The 18,074-nt window shown below is 40.7% G+C and overlaps 1 protein-coding gene across 2 annotated transcripts in view; it reads left to right on the forward strand.

The window, feature by feature from the left end:
* Positions 1-18,074, forward strand: part of tenm4 (teneurin transmembrane protein 4) — a gene marked incomplete at its 5' end in the record, with an annotated part of 105,299 nt that overhangs the window by 25,747 nt on the left and 61,478 nt on the right. For both annotated transcript variants that reach the window (XM_084558989.1, XM_084558990.1), the window contains 4 exons: positions 5,002-5,251; positions 7,734-7,832; positions 8,738-8,973; positions 16,534-16,698. In XM_084558989.1, the coding sequence (XP_084415115.1) occupies positions 5,002-5,251; positions 7,734-7,832; positions 8,738-8,973; positions 16,534-16,698 (750 nt within the window). The remainder of the gene's footprint in view (positions 1-5,001; positions 5,252-7,733; positions 7,833-8,737; positions 8,974-16,533; positions 16,699-18,074) is intronic.

Here is an 18,074-nt window from a genome sequence, read left to right on the forward strand (position 1 = left end):
GGGGCTTATGGTATAATTCTACTTAAATATATAATATGAAAATAGTTCTGGTTTCACGTGTCAAAAAAAAAAAATTCTCCCCCAGTTCGTAATGACAGTGAAGCACATTTGCATTCAGGAGGCGCTTTACCCCCTCGCCCATAGAGAGAACCAGTGGAGAAGCTCAGAGATACACCCACCATGTGTTGTTTGTGGTACCTGTTACCTCTCAAATCAGTCCAGGAAAGACAGCTAGAATTCCCACGTCTCTTCCCTTCAGACTTTTCTAATGGTGTAAGAAACAGCAGGGCCAGCAGAGAGAACCAGCCTCAGAGAGCCAGGAGAGAGTGCAGCTTCACTGCCTTCATGACAAATTCTATTTGTATTTTTATAGACAAATGCTACTCAACTGGAAATTTTGCTCTTGTGATTAGCCGTAGGGGATGTAGCAGTAAGCAAAATTTAATGATTTATATGGGCACTGGATAGCTTTTGATTAATTCTGTATCGAATGGCTTACACCTCAGTGCGTTGATCGGGTGTTCGGGGCATGTCATATCAGTATTTCATCAGGTGTAACCATCAGTGCTGCGGACTTTATCCACTGTCCTTGCTCAGAAATAGAACCTCTCCCTCGATGCTGCACAGAGCGGCAAAAAAGTCTCCGTAATAAACCAAACGAGGCCAAAATCATCCAGCTGAAACATATTTCTTGTAAGAAGACAACCAGTGAAGGAATCGTAATGATTTACGCGTCATATATTGTACGTTTTAGTGGATTTATTCAGTTTTAATTGGACAGTTTTCCATGTAAACAGCCAGCTCTATTCACACCTAGATTTCCTGCTGCATTACAGTTTATTTAACTGTTTCCATGGCTACTGTTGCTGATTTTAGTCCAACGGGACAAACAGCAGCTGATGTGCAGGGTGAGATTTTCAGGATTACTTCTCGGCTGTGGAGTGGCATTATTACTGACGAGTCGGTGTTTTGCAGAAAGGCAGTCCAAGAAACAGGATTTCTGTCCAACGACCCATTCGTTACAAATTCTAATCTTTCGTGCAAGTAGTTTCTGTTGTTGCGCCGCTCCGACAGCTGGTGTGTGAATTCGCTGAAACAAGAAAAGTTACTCTCGTATAATCAAATCTTAGCTGTTGGTCTAGTTGGATCGTACACATTTTTTAGCAGTACTTCCTGAAATGTACTATAATACAGCCTCTCAAAGAATCATACAGTCTGTATATAGTATAATAAATGCATTGCATCAATTTAACATGAACCTTTTATGAATAGAACACTATGAGAGCATATAATGTACAATTACCAAGGCTGTTCAATCCCATATATTAACAGCAATGAACAATAATCACAAACTGTACACGGGACAGGTTGTTTGTCTTTAGTTTATGAGATGCACAGGTATGTCAAAACAATAAAAAGATTAGCAAGTATGTTTGAATAGGTTTAAATATTTTAAGGTGTTTGAAATATTCTGCTTTTTACAAGAAAACAAAAACCTTGAAGCTAAACCTTCATCTTTAATTCAATCTTTAGCATCAGTTTGTGAAAAACAGCATCAATAAGTAGCAGGCTTTTTTTTTCTTTTCTTTTTTTTTTTGTTGTCTCCCAGCTATTATAACATCTTACCACTACACAACCATCCCCGTTACTTCACAGGGTGGGGGGTGAGGTCCTCGCTAATGAAGTGGAGTTGCCTTAATTACTTGTCTAGAAAAGCATCAGGAGGTCTTAACTGGCACATGCATCTGTTAGAAAGAAAAATGAATCCCTCGCATTCCCAGACTGAATGGATATCTTTAGGCTTCTGTTTTGAATGTGAGGCTGCGGCTATTGTAGCCAAGTCCCCCTTCTCTGTCTCTCTGATAACAAATGAATCTCTCCCTTTCTTGCCAATTTTGTTGTGCAGAGAGGTCAATAGAAAACCATTTATTTTTGCTTCCATCCTTTAGTGTAGTAGTGAATAATTGTTGCTGAATCACCACATCTGCGGGGGTCGCGTTGCCCTGCGCTTTGTCTCATAACCAGCCCTCTTGCTTTCTGTTTATCTACACAAAAATAACCGTGAATACTTACCTGGCTGTTAAAGTGTTATTGGTTGGACAAGGGCAAGCGTATGTACCGTCAGGTACCGAATTTAAATCTCGATGAAATGCTTATCTTGTTCTTTTTATGTAGAACATGTGCTCCTCTGTATTATGAGGGTGATGGTTTATATGCAAATACGACGGCCGGTGAAGCAGGGAGGGTTAGCAACACTTTTGCGAAGATAATAAAGCAGTTGGAAGGGACTGCACATGGATAATGATGTTTAACTTTATACTTTGTTATGCTGCATAATTACTGAATAATTATAAAGCATCAGTAAACCGCAGTCAGCCCCGTTGCAGTGGGAAACATGATTTAAAAGTAGATTGTGTTGAAACTTAATTTTCTTTCCTGCAACTGAGCCAACAAAACACTTATCTTATAGTTGGTACAAGAACGACATTTGTTGTATGTTTAAGTAGGCAAATTTTTTTTCTGCAGTTTAATAATCAGCTCGTCAGTTTACTAATTAATTTTAAATAAGAATATATTTAATATAATAATATTATTTAATTAATTAATTAACACTTATTAAAACTATGTTGTTGAATACAAAAATACATCTGAATGTCATATATATGTGTCATATATATGTGATTTTATGTACATTTTGTAATATTCGTTAATAGAGATATTTCAGACATTATGTTATAATTAATATATTATATTAAACTACTGTATGCATATTAAACTACTACATGTATTTACACAGTGTGTATTCATTTGCAGAATTTATGCAAAACTGATGTTATGGTCTTGGTAATTAAACAACTAGTTCCACTTATGATACTCTTCTGTGCAGGCGATGATCTAAATAAAAGGAACATCTAAAAATATGCTTAATACACTTAGACTTTCTAGGTTTATGATAAACTGATGTGCACAGATTCAATGTTGTGGTAATTTTAAAGGTTATAGCTTGACTCTTAACACGTATTTCAAGCACGTGTGCCTCCAGAACACAATGAAGTGCTCGTTGCCCCACATTTGGCTCGATCGTCATGCTGTGGGGAAGTGGAGTATTTGTTTACTGAGTGGTAAATGCACACCACCGGAGCACTGGTGCACATGTCCTCGTGATATATGTCTCCGCGTATCTCTGCTGTTCCTGTATCAAATTAGCATAACCGTATTAATGGCTTTAGGGATCAGGTACATTACTGAGCAGGAGGGAGGTCACCAACAACCGTGCGGTTTGACAACTTTGCTGTTGATCGGAACTGTGGTGCGTTTCAGTTAATTACGATGGCAGCGTTGCGCAAAAGTGTAGAACTTAGTGCTGGACCATCTGTCAGTGCAACGAATGCATGATATAACAGCCTCTTTTTAAATGAGAAAGCGCCGTTCCTCCAGTAAAATAAGGTGGATTCTGTGGCAGTCTGAAGGTGAAAATTAGCACTCATTATTTTTTTGTTGTTGATGGTTAATGTATTGCACAGGACATAAATAGAAACATCAGACTGAAGCACTGTAAAACTGAGTCTGTGTAAAATACTTTTTTTTTTTGTGAATCCTTACAGAAAGAGACACGTTTATGGATTTCTTTCTAGATTTTTCCTCGCTAAACCCTTTCATGAACATGCTACCTCTGAACACAAATAGCCCTCGCCCAGACTTTCCAGGGTACCATTAAGCACCGGGGCTGAACGCTGTGTTCTCTGTGCAGCCAGTGTTGCACCTCAAAAGTTTCTCAACTCGCTCTGATTGACAGGCGATGAAGCGCGGCTTCATGTTTCTGACCCTTAAAAATTCTGAATTGACTCTAAGCCTCTTGACTGGCATGAGTAGGTATCGCTTTAATGAAGGAGCTGATTATACTAAATAAGCCTTGTGTGTGTCTGTATTCGGCTCTCTCTGGTGTAAATTGGCAATTTAGTGTTGTGGATATCTGTGAAATAAAGGAGGCTTACAGCTATAAAGAAAAGCCACTCTGTGTAAAGCCGGCAGTTCATTGATTGATGAATGGCTTAGCAGATGTGGAAATAAATGGATACAGAGCGCACAAAGACATCGGTCCTCTATCTTGTGAAGTGCAGAGAGTATCAAATAGTGAGTATGAGACCACAGGGTACAATCTCCTCTTCTAGGCTTCATATCTAACAGTTTCCAATCCTCTGATGTAAAGTGACAACTGTTGGTGGAGACTTAGAAAAGAGAAAGAAAGAGGCAGGTTTCGCTGCTAAAAGCTCTGGAATGGTACATGACCGCCGGAATCGCTTCTAATCAGGTTGACCGTTGCAAATCTGATAATGGCCGGTTGTACGTGATTCAGTTTCGGATCTTAAGCCGGCTTCTATTGAGCTGCCTCGGATGTGGAAGTGAAGTGGAGAGCGGAGCAAGGTGGCTAAACGGGGAACCGGAAAATGCTTAAGATTTGGTTCGGTGAAGATTCAGCGTGAGGCCAGCTCATCTGTTTACTCAGGAGCCAGCGTCTGATCTGAGTAAACTGTCACAAGTCTCTGTGGGAGGCAGAGAGGACATTCTGATAGAGATCAGTTTGGAGAAATAATGAGGAGAAGAGGGCCTTTTTTAAAGAGTTGTTCGTGTAAGGGCTTTGTAAAGGCTTGTCAGTGAAAGGAGTTGTTAGTTTAGGTGTTAATTTATTTGCTGCTGCTGAAACTATCACTCGACATCCGCATTGTTGAGCCTCGCCGAGTTGAAATAACAACATAAGGCACAAAAATAAGCAGTGGATTTTTAAGCAGCCAGCACACAAACACACATTAGCACATTCACCCAAATCTTTTGGAACGTGCATCCTCAACGGATCTGCAGTTCTTTTGCTGTGTCAGCAACAGACTGTGATCCTGTGGTGGTGCCTTCGAAAGGTAACCGAGACTCAAAAGTGCCTCAAAACAAACAGTAAATGATTAGTATGGGCTGTAACATTTGTTTCCTTCCTCTTTCCGCTTTCAGACGGAGTCTTTCAGAATCACTCTCGGCTGCGAACGCCTCCTCTACCACTCTCCCACTCCCACTCGCCCAATCATCAGCACCATGCAGCCTCCATTAACTCCTTGAACAGGGGCAACTACACACCGCGGAGCAATCCCAGTCCCGCGCCCACAGACAGCTCCGCTCCTCCTGAGGGTCCTGCCAGTGGTCAAGACTCTGGCAGCGCACAGGACAACTGGCTCCTCAACAGCAACATCCCCCTGGAAACAAGGTACAGTGTAACGCGTCTCCCTGACAGTGTATAGACATGCTGACATCTGTAAGACTGAGCTTGGGCTGAGGCCGTTGAACTCAGCTTTCACGCTGTCCGCTCGATTAAATTACCACAGCGCTAACAAGGAGCAAAGCAATAAAATGGGAAATATCCTGCCAGGGGCGAAGGCCTACGTTTGTGATGAACATGGTTCTGTGGCAAACAAGAGAAAAGTGCTGCTTTTGGGTGTTCGTCTAATATTAGCAGCCCTAGCAGTGGAAGCTATTGAGTTTAAACAGTGTGAGAGTAATTATAATCACGTTGGATAATGCAAAATTACATTCAGGCTCCCGTGAGCAGGCTTCATAGCTCCTCCACTTCAGCCTTGAGTTTTATTTATTTCATATTAATCAGCATTCACTTCTCTAGCACAGTTCTCAATAGGAGGCCCTTGTGTGAAGTAGATCTGTCAAGTGTTATTGGAACAAAGGGAATATCTGTTGGTATTTCTCCAGCTGGTCTTATTGTGAGGTGGAGGGAAATCAAGAATGGCACGGCAGAATTATCTCTACTTCCTAATAATCACATTTTTTCCCTCTACCTAGTAGATAAACATTATTTATTAAAGCGTTATTATATAAAATAATATGCTGTGCACGCTCTGTAGGGAGAGAGCACATATCCCACAGCTGTGACCACTGACAGTGGTTTCTCGTTGTATGTGATGTTGGGCAGACGCAGAACCGCAGTGAAGGTCCTGTTGGACAATGATCGATATCCATCTTGTTAAGCTGTTAGCCAAGAACTGTTCACACCGATTTCAGTTTAGCCGGACAGCGCAGATTCAGTCACCTCGGACTGTGACGAGGCCCGAGATGTCTCAGCATTTCTTTCATCCCTTTACCGTGTCAAATCTTTTCATCACTCGGTCTGAAGGTCACAGTATTTCTGAATGCCGGGCTGAAAGAAATAAGGCCCTGGCCAGAAAGCGTTGTGTGCTACTAATGGAAACTGTGAGTTGTCGGATAATTAGCTGTAGCTTAGCTGTGTTTATTAAACTGTATTTAAGAAACCTATATTTTAATACGATGATTTGGATATTATATATGCATATTAACAAATGATAAGATAAATCTAGCAGCACCCACTTTGGTAAACCACTGATCTATCAACATATTTAAATACAGTACGTCGCCATGAAGCTGTTGTTGACAGGAAAATAGCTAATACCTAATTTGGCATAGTGAAGCAACCCGTCCTGAAAAGACTTATTGTCCCTCGCTCCAGTTTTTGCGAGACGGTTCAGTCAACAGGAAAATGAGAATCAATTTCAACTGGTATAAGGGATGGACAGTTAGTTGTGTAATGAATGATTACACATCATCCAGCTCCGGTTAATCCTGCACAGGTACTCCCTGTGGAGAGGAAAACAGATGGTGAGGGGAGGCAAGAGTACTGCTGAAACCACATATGTAGTCTTTATAACCTATTGCTTTGAAAAAGGAGCAACAACCAAAGATCCAGTTCTCTATTCTACGCACGCCAACCCTGAAATATTACATTTTTACATTTAATAGTTAATAATAATACAATGGCCCTCTATTGTGAAATGGCCCTGATAAATTCTGCTCTGGTAGATTTTATCCTGCTCTGCCATTGGAGAGATGCCAGCACTTGGTTGCCTCGTTCCAGCTTCACCATTTTCTTCAGAGTTTCTGCCAAGCATCCCTCTCTTCATTAAAAGTTGCATTCTTCCCAAGAACAAAAGCTAGTGAGACCATGGGCAGACTTCACTGCTGGCCTCGGAGGGCCAGGGATCAAAAACAAGGCTTTTCTCTTGTACCACTGAATGTGTTCAGCCTGCCCATTGCATGTGGACAGTTCATTGCTCCATGGCATTGCTGCAGTTTTTCCCTTATGGAACAGCGCTCTCATAGGGGGCAGTGCATTCTTTTATTATTTTTTTTTCACAAATAAGGCATGAAACTGTAGAAACTTCGAAATGCTGAAAATGTGTTTTCGTTTATTTTTTTGTTGCAACCATTAAATAAAAAACTGCTGCAAGTAAAGAATACCACGAAAAAAACAAAAAAACAATGAAACTTTAGTGCTGAGTTACAGGAATTAAGAAAAAGAAGTTTCTTTTGTCTGATTTAAACTTACAGGTTGTCATTTTTAAGTGATGCATTGTTTTCTTCCAATCACAACCTTAAAGGAGCCAGAATACACTAATGTTTATCAGAGAGGAGCAAGACGCTTGCAGAGAAGGGCAGGGCTCTTACAATACAAGGTATGGCAGAGTCCAAATAAGGGTAGACTTAGATGTTATTTGTCTCACACCTTTGTAGAAGTAGTTCCATAAGGGCCTTGGTTTCTTTGTCCCATGCGTCCATTTTGATCTCCATTTGTCAGTTGTTGATGTTGCTTGGTAATCACATACTGTATTTCTTGCACGGACATCTCACACTAGCTTCATATCCATCTTTCCACTTGTGTGTAGAAACATAGCAAAGCAGACATTCCTAGAGACTTTACAGGACAACCTCATTGAGATGGACATTCTGGCATCGGCACGCCACGATGCCACGTACAACGACGGGTATGTTGCATGTTTGCTATCTGGCTCAGGCTACTCTCAGAATCTGCTTTGCCTATGAAAACAATTGATGCCTGCGCTGTTTTTCCATCAAACGTCCTCTGTTTTGAAACGCTGTCAATCATCAGTGTATGTCTCCTTGCAGTGTTACAATCCTTGTTGTATTTGTCCCTTCCCTGTTTAATACAACTAACAATTTGCATTAAGTCACATTGTTGGCTTGTATTCCTTTTGATTAATGTTAAATGTGACCGCTTTAGGAAACACAGTTGCCCGTATTATCTCCTGTTGCTGGAATAGGATATGTCAGAGATATTTATAAATAAGATATGGTCTCAGTGACTTTCCACATCATACATTGTAATATGACATTCAATCACGTTCATGTCACTGTCTCTCAAGAGCTTCTTGTAAACTTGTCAGTAAAAATGGCCTTGACAACAGTGCCGCTGCCACTGGCTCTCTGATGGGCTGATCACTTGGTAGCTATACACATGTTTCCTGAGATAGGCAGCCATGTTCTTCAAGGACGAATAAATCTGTTCAACTCCGTGCTTCAGCCTCATATAGCGGATCTCGCCTCTGGACAGCCTTGACACATGGTTACGGGAAATTACTCTTCTCACACTGGCATGAATACGTAAACAAGAGCCAGCTGCGGTCACTAGTCCTGTAAATTAGATTTAATATTGATTTATACTTCAGACTGTTCCAACCCAGTATGCTTTAGTATTCTCACTAATCTAGCAGAAGGATGACTGTGTTAACAGCGTTGAATGTGCTTGGAAACTGAATTACTTACCAGCGGAAGGGACTGCACTTGGATAGACCGTAACCTACACTCTTACAGTGATAGACATCCCCGAGAAATTTCTCTCAAGACTGACGGGGAAATGTGTTTTTCCTAGGCACTTCTTGTTCAAACCAGGTGGAACGTCGCCAATGTATTGCACAACTTCACCGGGATACCCTTTGACGTCCAGCACGGTGTACTCGCCTCCCCCGCGCCCTTTGCCTCGAAACACCTTCTCTCGACCTGCCTTCAGCCTGAAGAAGCCCTATAAGCACTGCAACTGGAAATGTGCTGCTCTCAGTGCCATCCTCATCTCAGTAACACTGCTGCTCCTGTTAGCCTACTTCATCGGTGAGTCACCTCTGACGCTCCTATACACACACCAGGACGGGCACTTCTACCGATCCGCCCCCATCCCCACCCCTCACTTAGACGCAGACACTAGATGAGTCCATGCTCTATTGTATTCCTTCTATCATCCGTTTTAATAGTGTTGAATCTGTCCTCTGCACCTTATATGAGCGTAGTTACATAGGGACCAAGAGATTGACTCCTCGCCCACACAGCTCGTCCGAAGAAACATTATCATTCATAGATTGGGCTGGCTCAATCTGCAGATGGGCGATCCAGCGTCTTGCTCTTGTGAATAGGCTGGATGGGAAATAAATTAAAAAGACATCTGCCATCACACAAGAGAGGACTGCACATTTAGAATATTCATCTTATTTGATTTAAGATTCCCTGACGAGCTTTTCCAGGTCCCAGCTGGGTGAGGACTATCTGCTAAGTTATGCTATTAAATCAGTTCTGCTCATTTTGACGGCTGTCATCCTCTAAGGGATTGACATTCATATCTGGGCATAGAGTCTCCTGTTTACCAAAGCGTTTACGCGGCACTTCGCTGGTTAACGGCCATGAGAAGCATCACGATATGAAAAGTAAAAAGCGAAATTAACATTCGTGTAGGTGTCTTTTTTAAGTTTCACTGTGTGATGCGGTTTCTCAATGTTGCTCAGAGACATACAGTACCAGTCAAAAGTTTGGACACACCGCCTCATTCAAACAGTTTTATATGTTTTTTTTTAGGTTTGGAAAAATGAATCTAATTAATTAGAGGCTTTGTAATTAATTAATCTTGTTTAATCACTTTTTAATCGCATAACAATATTTGCCCCAAGAAGCAAAATTTTTTGAATTTAAATGGGTTTTAGTGGACGACTGAATCAAATAATAGACACGAGTAGACATGAATACTGTAAACTTAAGCTCTTTTAATGTCTGGAAAAAAAACAGTAGAAAAAGAAAGAAAACATCCCTGGCCAAAACCGAACAGACCTGAAGTTAAAGTGCCATTTTAAGTACTTTAAGTACTTTAAGTACTTTTCCAGAACATTATTGACTTTAAATAGTTTAAAAAAAAGTTTGGGCTGCCGACATGTCTTGTCCGTTCTCGGACTGGAACTGCTAGCACTAACAGCTCTGGCGGTTTCTGTGCTCGCTGCAACATGCTTTGCATTTAGATGGCACTGTAGGGTTGAAGTGCTTCGGTGGTATGCAAACTCTTTTTTTTTGCACAATTTGCACAAAACCTCGCTTTTATCAAGGCTCCCATCAGGTAGTTTTTTAATAAAATTTGCCTTCCATCAGTCATAGCAACATATTTTCACCAGATTCCTCCATTTTGGTAGCCGTTAGCCGAGCTCTGACGTGTGCATCAGTGTAATCAGCGTACCAGGAAATCGTGCACTGACAAAAGTTCTGCGTTTTTTGTAATTAATTAATCGTAACGCGTTAAAGTCCCACCCCTAATATTTGTATTACTGTCCACATTGTGCGTAGATTAATACTGAAGACATCTATGAAGGAACACATTTATGTAGTAAACAAACCAGAATATGTTTTATATTTTGCTTTGATGACAGCACTCCATCGCTCTTCCTCTTGGTCAAATTGCCCTTAACAAAACCACTGAATGAGAAGGTTTGTCCAAACTTTCGGCTGGTGCTCTACTTAACTGTGTTTGTTCGTTTTTTTTTTTTTACAATTCTGGCAATCACTTAATGCTGCTCAGTTCATCTTCAAATCAATAAGACTAGAAAATCACTTTAAAACAAAAAAAGCTCACCTGAAAGTTCATAGGTTTACAGTAACCAACAATACAGTAGCATCTGCTGCCACTTGAGGAGCTTCAGAATATTTTAGCTCAGATAGGAACTGGTTTGGGGATGAGCATGGGATGAATAACACCAAAAGAGAGGGACCAAGCGATAACACAGTTAACATTTTAAAGAGTAACACGGTTCAAGTCATCGGGTCTCCAGCCTGCAGTGAGATGAGAGAAATGTCAAACAGGTAGTATGTCTGAGGTGTGGTTTTGAGTATTATTGAACGTCTTTGTTGCCTTTGTTGAAGAGCTGGCAGCACCTTTTTGTCAAAAGTAATGAAAGTTCTGCCCAGCCCGTTGTTACAGATTCAAAAAAAGGAGTGAATACACACTTCTATTTAATATATATTATCAAATAATACACATCTGATTGACTGTGAATGCCTGCTTAACATATAAATGGCTACAACGTTGAATTCAGCCCCACACATAAAAAGAAATAATTCAAATAGAGGGATGGTGAGAACGTTGTAGTTCATTTGCATGAAGTCGGTGGAAGAAAAGACAGATCCGTCTGCGTGGCCTTCATCAGGGAGATAAATTAATTCTTCATTGAGGACATTTGTTATAGATATGCAGTTGGCTGTAACAGTCTCAATAGCTATCGTTTCTGCTTCTCCTTGAGGCCAAACGAACTAAAATCTGATTATTCTTTTTTTTTTTTGTCACCAGAGCCATTTAAATGGTGTCATTAGAAATTCAGAACAGTGCTGGTTTTAAAAATGAATCAACTTGTTGCTGCTGATGGTGATTATCTACATATCTAGCTAGTTGAAATGGGTAGCGGTGGATGGGAGCAAGTTTCAGTTTGCTTTGTTTTCATCATCAGCAGTGTGATTTGGCTGAAGATGTAGAGATACAGTATGTGTCTTCTGCTTGGGACCTGGCCAAAAGCCAAAGAGCCCCATCAGCCTGATGGCGCATAATCAGACTATGTAATTATACCCTGTAAAACTCAGACCATATCCCGATGCACCACAAGTAAACATGTTGGAGACCAAACCTCACCCTAAGTTCGGAATTTCCAATCAAGAACGAGGGCCGTATTTAATTAAAGGCTGATGAGAAAATACATTTAATTTCAAGTGCAATTAATTATTGAGGCCTGTAATTGGGAACTCTGGGTGAGATGTCTAATGAACCCAATTATGCCTCATGACAGATGTTTTGACTTGCAGCACAGTTTTATTTTTTTGCACAGCTGCGTAAATCGGCACGTTTTGAAGTGCAGAAAGGTCGGGAGTTTAAGATGGCACTATTTTCTCGGTGGTCGCCTGCTCATTTGCACATTTGTTATATGTTCCTCATTTTAAGGTCATCAGTATCCTCCTGTGTTCACTTCCATTCACCCTGGGTATCTAGCCAAGGACAAAGAGGTTGGGCGCCAGAAAAATTTTCACACCATGATCAGCCAACCCAGAAAAAGGCTTCTTGGCTGCACAGATATTACCTGTTTGTCTTTCAGTGCTTCAGAATACCGCTTTGTCTGTTTTTACTATCCTAATGACAGATTAAATTCTAATTCAAAAAGCTGATGTTAAGATTAGCTTGCTTTTTTATAATTATAATAAATAAACAGGTGTATTCCTAGATAATTACATAAATAGAAATGTATTTTTTCTGCTTTCGCTCGCACTGATAACCAGTATTCACTGAAAACACTGTATTTACATGTCATAATGCACAGCTGCTTCCCCAGCTAGGGCTGCTAGACAGCAGTGATATTTCAGCATACTGGTGCTTCTCTCAGAACAACAGTTTGTCACACAAATGTGTCAACGGGACATCGTACTGCAGGGGATGCCAAACAATAGCTGCTTTAATGTTGCTGGGAATCATCCATTAAAACAATAAACATCCCAGTATCAATCCAAATAATCAGTGAAAATGTGATAGTCACCTACAGCTGCCAAGAGCGCAGCAGTGAAACGCTGGCTATATATTAGTACAAGAATCTGATCCGAGGATCATGTTTACATACAGTACATTCATTAACAAAATTATTACGCACGCTCAAGAAAGGCTTTTACTCACGCCGAACCCTGCGACAGATAGTAGTAGATAATAGTTTTTGGACACTGTGCTGCAGTTTCCCCTACAGCGGATCGATAAAGGTACATCTTGTCTCGTCGTTTCTACAGTTATCAAAGTCTTGGTGACAGGTTTGAAAACCCAGTGGAGGGTTTCATGTAAAATACTCGTTGGCATTGATCTCGAAACTAACTGAACTAATGCCAAGCTGTACAGGCAAATCAGAGCCAGTTGATTTCCAGCTGCGTCAGTTTGTTTCATTTAAAATATCTATGTATTTTAATCAGTGTTACAGGATAATATTATAGTATGAAAAGGCTTAAAAAAAAACACAAAAAAACCCCACAAATTCAAGTCAGTTATATTAATGTTATTGTAACTTTTTTTGTTTTTACAGGAATCCAGGGATCGTACATGTCTCAGAAACTGATTTCTAATGTGTGTGTTAATTTATTAATTCTTTACAGTTAATTCTCACCAGATTTATAATTTTTAGACATCCCTCTCTACTATATCCACAGTTTTATGTTTTATCACGTCATGCTAACACGATCTGAACGCTGATGTATGTTTGTGGCATGTCCTCCCCATATGTTTCAAAATCTATGTTTTTAGAAAATAATTTTATTTCAATTCAACAAAATGAGAATATTATCTAAATTCTAAAACCAGACATTGCTTGTTGCTAAAGATGTGGTGATACACATAAGTGTTGACTTCAAGTCCCTCTGTTTAGTGTTGCTTTTAATTTTTTTTTTTTTAAATTTTTTACATTGAATGATGTCGTGCAAGAAAGAAGTGTGACTGTGACACTTATTTGCTTCAACCTGAAAACTGGAAAATGCACGTAATTAAAATCACCCTCAACGTGATGCATTGCAGAAAGGGGTGATTTACAAATAGACCATAGGAAGGTGAATATGTAGTTACTGTTGGCAAGACGTGAACCACAAATGGCTTCCATATTTAACTCCTTTCATCAAGTTTTTCAAAAGGGGACTGGTTAGTCATACGAGTGAAACATGTTTCAGTCCAAGTATATATTGTAGACTGTATTCTGTGCCGTCTTTTAGAAATAGTCTTTTTTAGACGCTCTCAGCATTTTATGATTTCGAACAGCAAGATAAGAAAAGGGGTCTTCTCATCATAGATTCCCTCGAACTGCGCTCCAGTCAGACAGTGCTGTGATCAGAGGACAGAAGTGGTTATTGCTGTGGCAGATGACCCACAGCAATAAGCTCTGACTTTCTCAGATTGGCTGAGAAGTATTCTACTATAGTACCTGTGTTCCCTAATTGGCACATGGCGTGACCCAACTTCCTGCCAAGAGATAAGTGAAAGGAGGGCACAACATGTGCTCAGGACAAAATGGGCAATGCTATAAAGTGCAGTACTCTTGACAGGTCAGTGGCATCACTGGAACACAGACACAGCTTGTCACTGCCAGTGGCCATCTCATTAGAAGCACCTTGTTATTCCTACCAACCTGTCTTTATTTTGCAGCCAATTGCAGCAGCCGTCTGAGTGTCATTGCACAGTGTTAGCAAAGTTTGGAAGGCAAGCAAAACAAAATTAGGATGCTCTTCTCTGGCTCAGGTCCAATGCTCTGCATATCATAGATACCACGAAGGCGCTGAAGTAAATCTTTAAGGAAGGGGAGGGGGAGGCTCTTCAACCATTTTCCATTAGAGGCCTCTGGGATGGATGGGATGAAGAACGGGCCTCACAAAGACGTGATTACTAGGACACTTGGAACGACACCCTGCCTGGTGACTTTGCGGTCGTTCAGCCACATACACTGACTCTTTTTTTTCCATTTTGCCAGTCAATGTAGTGCTACAAATCAAAAGGAATGTCTTTCCGCAGCTTACAAAATGACAAACAAAGCCATCTGTCTTTCCTCTGGTTGCCTTCCACTGACACAGCCACTTCCACAAACACTGGACAGGCGCAGAACAGATGCTGGTATTGCGGCTGAACTTTCATCCTGTTAGGGAATGTTTGTGTCCTCTTATGCCTGATAAGCGCACAGTTGTTACCTATCTTTGATCCCACATCCATGTAAATATTTCAGTGAACATTTGGTACTGTTTATCTGGTGTGCATCATGAAAATATGAAAGCATCCACTTCCACTTTGAAAAAAAAAAAAAAAAAAAGAGAACTGCTTTGTTTGATCTGTCGCTGCCATGTTCTGTTGTGCGTTCACAGTCAGTTTGTAGTTAAAAGCCGAGCCCGGACTACCAAACCTCTTCAGGTTCTATGATTTTGAAGTGGAGAGATTTAATAAAATATCTATCGCTTAATGAGGAAAATCATTTCCTTTTTTTTTTTCCTTTGAGGTTTTAGCTGTCATTCTCAAAATCTGCAACTTGAGCTGCACATCTGTCTCCTCTCAATACGTTTTTCTTTTTTATAAATAGTAAAATATAAATACCATCCTCCTCATTATGATTAGATTCATTATTTCGTTGTCTGGTGCCTCATTGAAGACGTCTCTCTTCTGCTTAGCATGGCAGATATGAGGCTGCAGGAAGTGTTGTATGCACTTATATCAAGTGTTTGTGAATATTCTTAAAGCAAAAACTGTATTTTAAGGACTTCAGTCATGGGCATTCTCTCAATACTTCCTCACGTATACCATCCCTCCCAACAAAAACACTGCAGAAGACCCTTAGACTTTTGTTTTTGTCCGACTGCAGTTTACCTAAATGAACCAAATTAAAATATGCAACAACTTTACCTTTAAACCAAAGAAAAAATAAATAAAATGTGGGTTAAAACTCTGTATGTATTAGTGTGTTGCCAGATTTAAGTCGCACAAAGTTTTATGTCTTTCAGCGCATTCAGCAACCCAAGGTTTTATCTATTTTGTTCAAACTGTCACTGAAATGCTTTCGGTGACATGAGTAGTTTATGTTCTTTTGAAAGAAAAAAATGTAACAGCATTAGAGAAAGCAACTTTGGACTGCAGCGGTCGTACCCCCAGCTTCGGCCTAAAACGGTCAGATAAGTTCACTCTTTCTAATTGAATTGTGTGGTTATTTGCTTGAGGAGCTTAAGAGAACCAACAATAAAATAGCTATATTGAGTTACTGGGCCTTTTCTGCTGACTGTTGACTTCCAGGTTGGCTTTTGCCTTGCTAAGCTCGCCCTGTCCATTCTCTTATTGGTGATCTGTCATGGTCAGCCCCTCCTCCTCCTCTGTCCTCCGCTCTGCTGCCATTGTTCCAAAGGACATTTCTTTTGTCGACCTTGTAAAATATCCTTGTGCTTCATCTGGCGTGTTCATGTTGAAACACCCCTGGTGTCTCCGTGCTGATGTGTTTTTTTCCCCTTTGTCCCCAAGTTTTGCAGAGGAATGTAAACGTATTGGGGTCTGGAAAATCGCACCAGTCGAAACCAATGCTGGTGTGGTGACACGGATGTTGTCCCATGGGGTCAAGATAGCATTCATCTCGTGACTTACTGCTCAGCACTTTTGAGAAAATGCCATTAACCATTAAACCATCTATTGTTCCTTATTCACTTTAATTCCTTTCTTCCATCTCACAGCTGTTACGTTCGGATAATTACAGACTCGACAACGTCTGATAGCTACATTAGAGTATTGGGGGTTGCATTTAATTTCATTAGATTATAATTTTCTGCTTAGGTAAAATGAATTTAAATTATTCATAAATCAATTCTGAGATGGTTTTCTGTTTCATATTTCAGCCATGCACCTTTTTGGATTAAACTGGCACCTGCAGCCCATGCAGAGACAGTTGTACCAGCTGTCAGAGGACAATACAAGTGGCCTACCTTTTCCTACAGACCTGAGCTTGCCGCCACTAGGCAACACAGGTTTGGAAATACATGACCGCAAAGGAAAAGACGACAGTAAGTGCAATTTTTATGAGAATATTTTTAACATGTACACATGATCTCATTCCTAAATAATACTTGGAGCTGCTCGTTTCTCTGTGTGATTTGTGTGACTCCCCGTTGTGCCCACATCAGAACAGAAGAAGCTGAAATGGGAGAGAAGTTTTTCAAATCTTAAAGTTTACAGATGACATTTCAGAGCCCATGATGCAAGTTTGTTGTTATTTTGTCATCCGGTTCCACATTGTGCTCGCTCGTCTCCATGGTATGCAGCGAGATCTGCATTGTAATCCTGCGAAAGTTGTTGTAAGTGGGAAGTTTTATTTGTTCCTGGAGGGAGAAAATGGTACAGCTTAAGGGACTGAGTATCCAGGGGCTGGAGGGGGATTAGCCACTCTGTCCCCTTCAGAACGGATGTGATCCTTTCATCTCCTAGCTCGTGTGCTGCCTTTCCTGGCAGTCGAAGAAAGCATGTGCTCACCCCACGGTACCAACTGCTCGACTCAAAGAAAGTTTGCTCTGCTCCACTCTACTCTTGAACAAATGGGCCCAGATTTAGCCATGTGATTTGCCACCAGCAGACTACAATAGGTAGAAGCTGGGGTTATTACCATATAGATGAATCCAGGAGTTGTCTTTTTCATTTACCAGACATCAGAAAGTGTGTTTAGCTAACAACAAGCGTGACTACTGCAAAGCCTGGCCTCTGCACGGCAGCCGCGGCTGATAGGAAATCAATGGCCATAGGTTTCTAAATAAGTTTCATTTGGCGGCGCTGTCACCAGAAACAATCCCAAGCAATCTAATGTTTTATCAAGGTGATGCAAATGTGTACAGTGTTGAAATTCCGTGTCGTCCTACCTATTCTGAGTCTTGTCTTTCCACCAGAGCATTTAGTTTTTTTAGCTTGCACAACAAAAACCATTTATTTAACCATGAGGGCCATTATCACTGGTCTCGGCTTATGATTTATTTAAACAGCCTGATGAGTACGCCATTAATGTGCTGCATAAATACACTCGCTCCCCAACATGTGGAAAATGAGCCTGTGTGCTGTAGCATTATGTAAAGCCCCAATCTGGGAGACGGGGAGTGTGTCCTGTCTACTCTGAAATAACCGTTGCCACTGATGGACTTTTGAGGAGACTTCCATCTGGTGTGCCATGTGTAACCTAAAACCGTGTCTGCTACCAAGTCCTGGGGGTAGTTTGTAAGGATGCCGGCTTTAGTAGACATTGCCGCTGAAATTAGCTCATCTACAAGGGCAAACAGATGTTGCCGTTACCTCGGAGTCCAATATGAGTTGTATTACAGAGCATATGGACCATACCTGAACATGTAGTAGGCTTAGACATCCCTCTCTACTATATCCACAGTTTTATGTTTTATCA

This window comes from Chelon labrosus, assembly GCF_963514085.1.
Source record: "Chelon labrosus genome assembly, chromosome: 13".
Classification (NCBI taxonomy): Eukaryota; Metazoa; Chordata; class Actinopteri; order Mugiliformes; family Mugilidae; genus Chelon; species Chelon labrosus.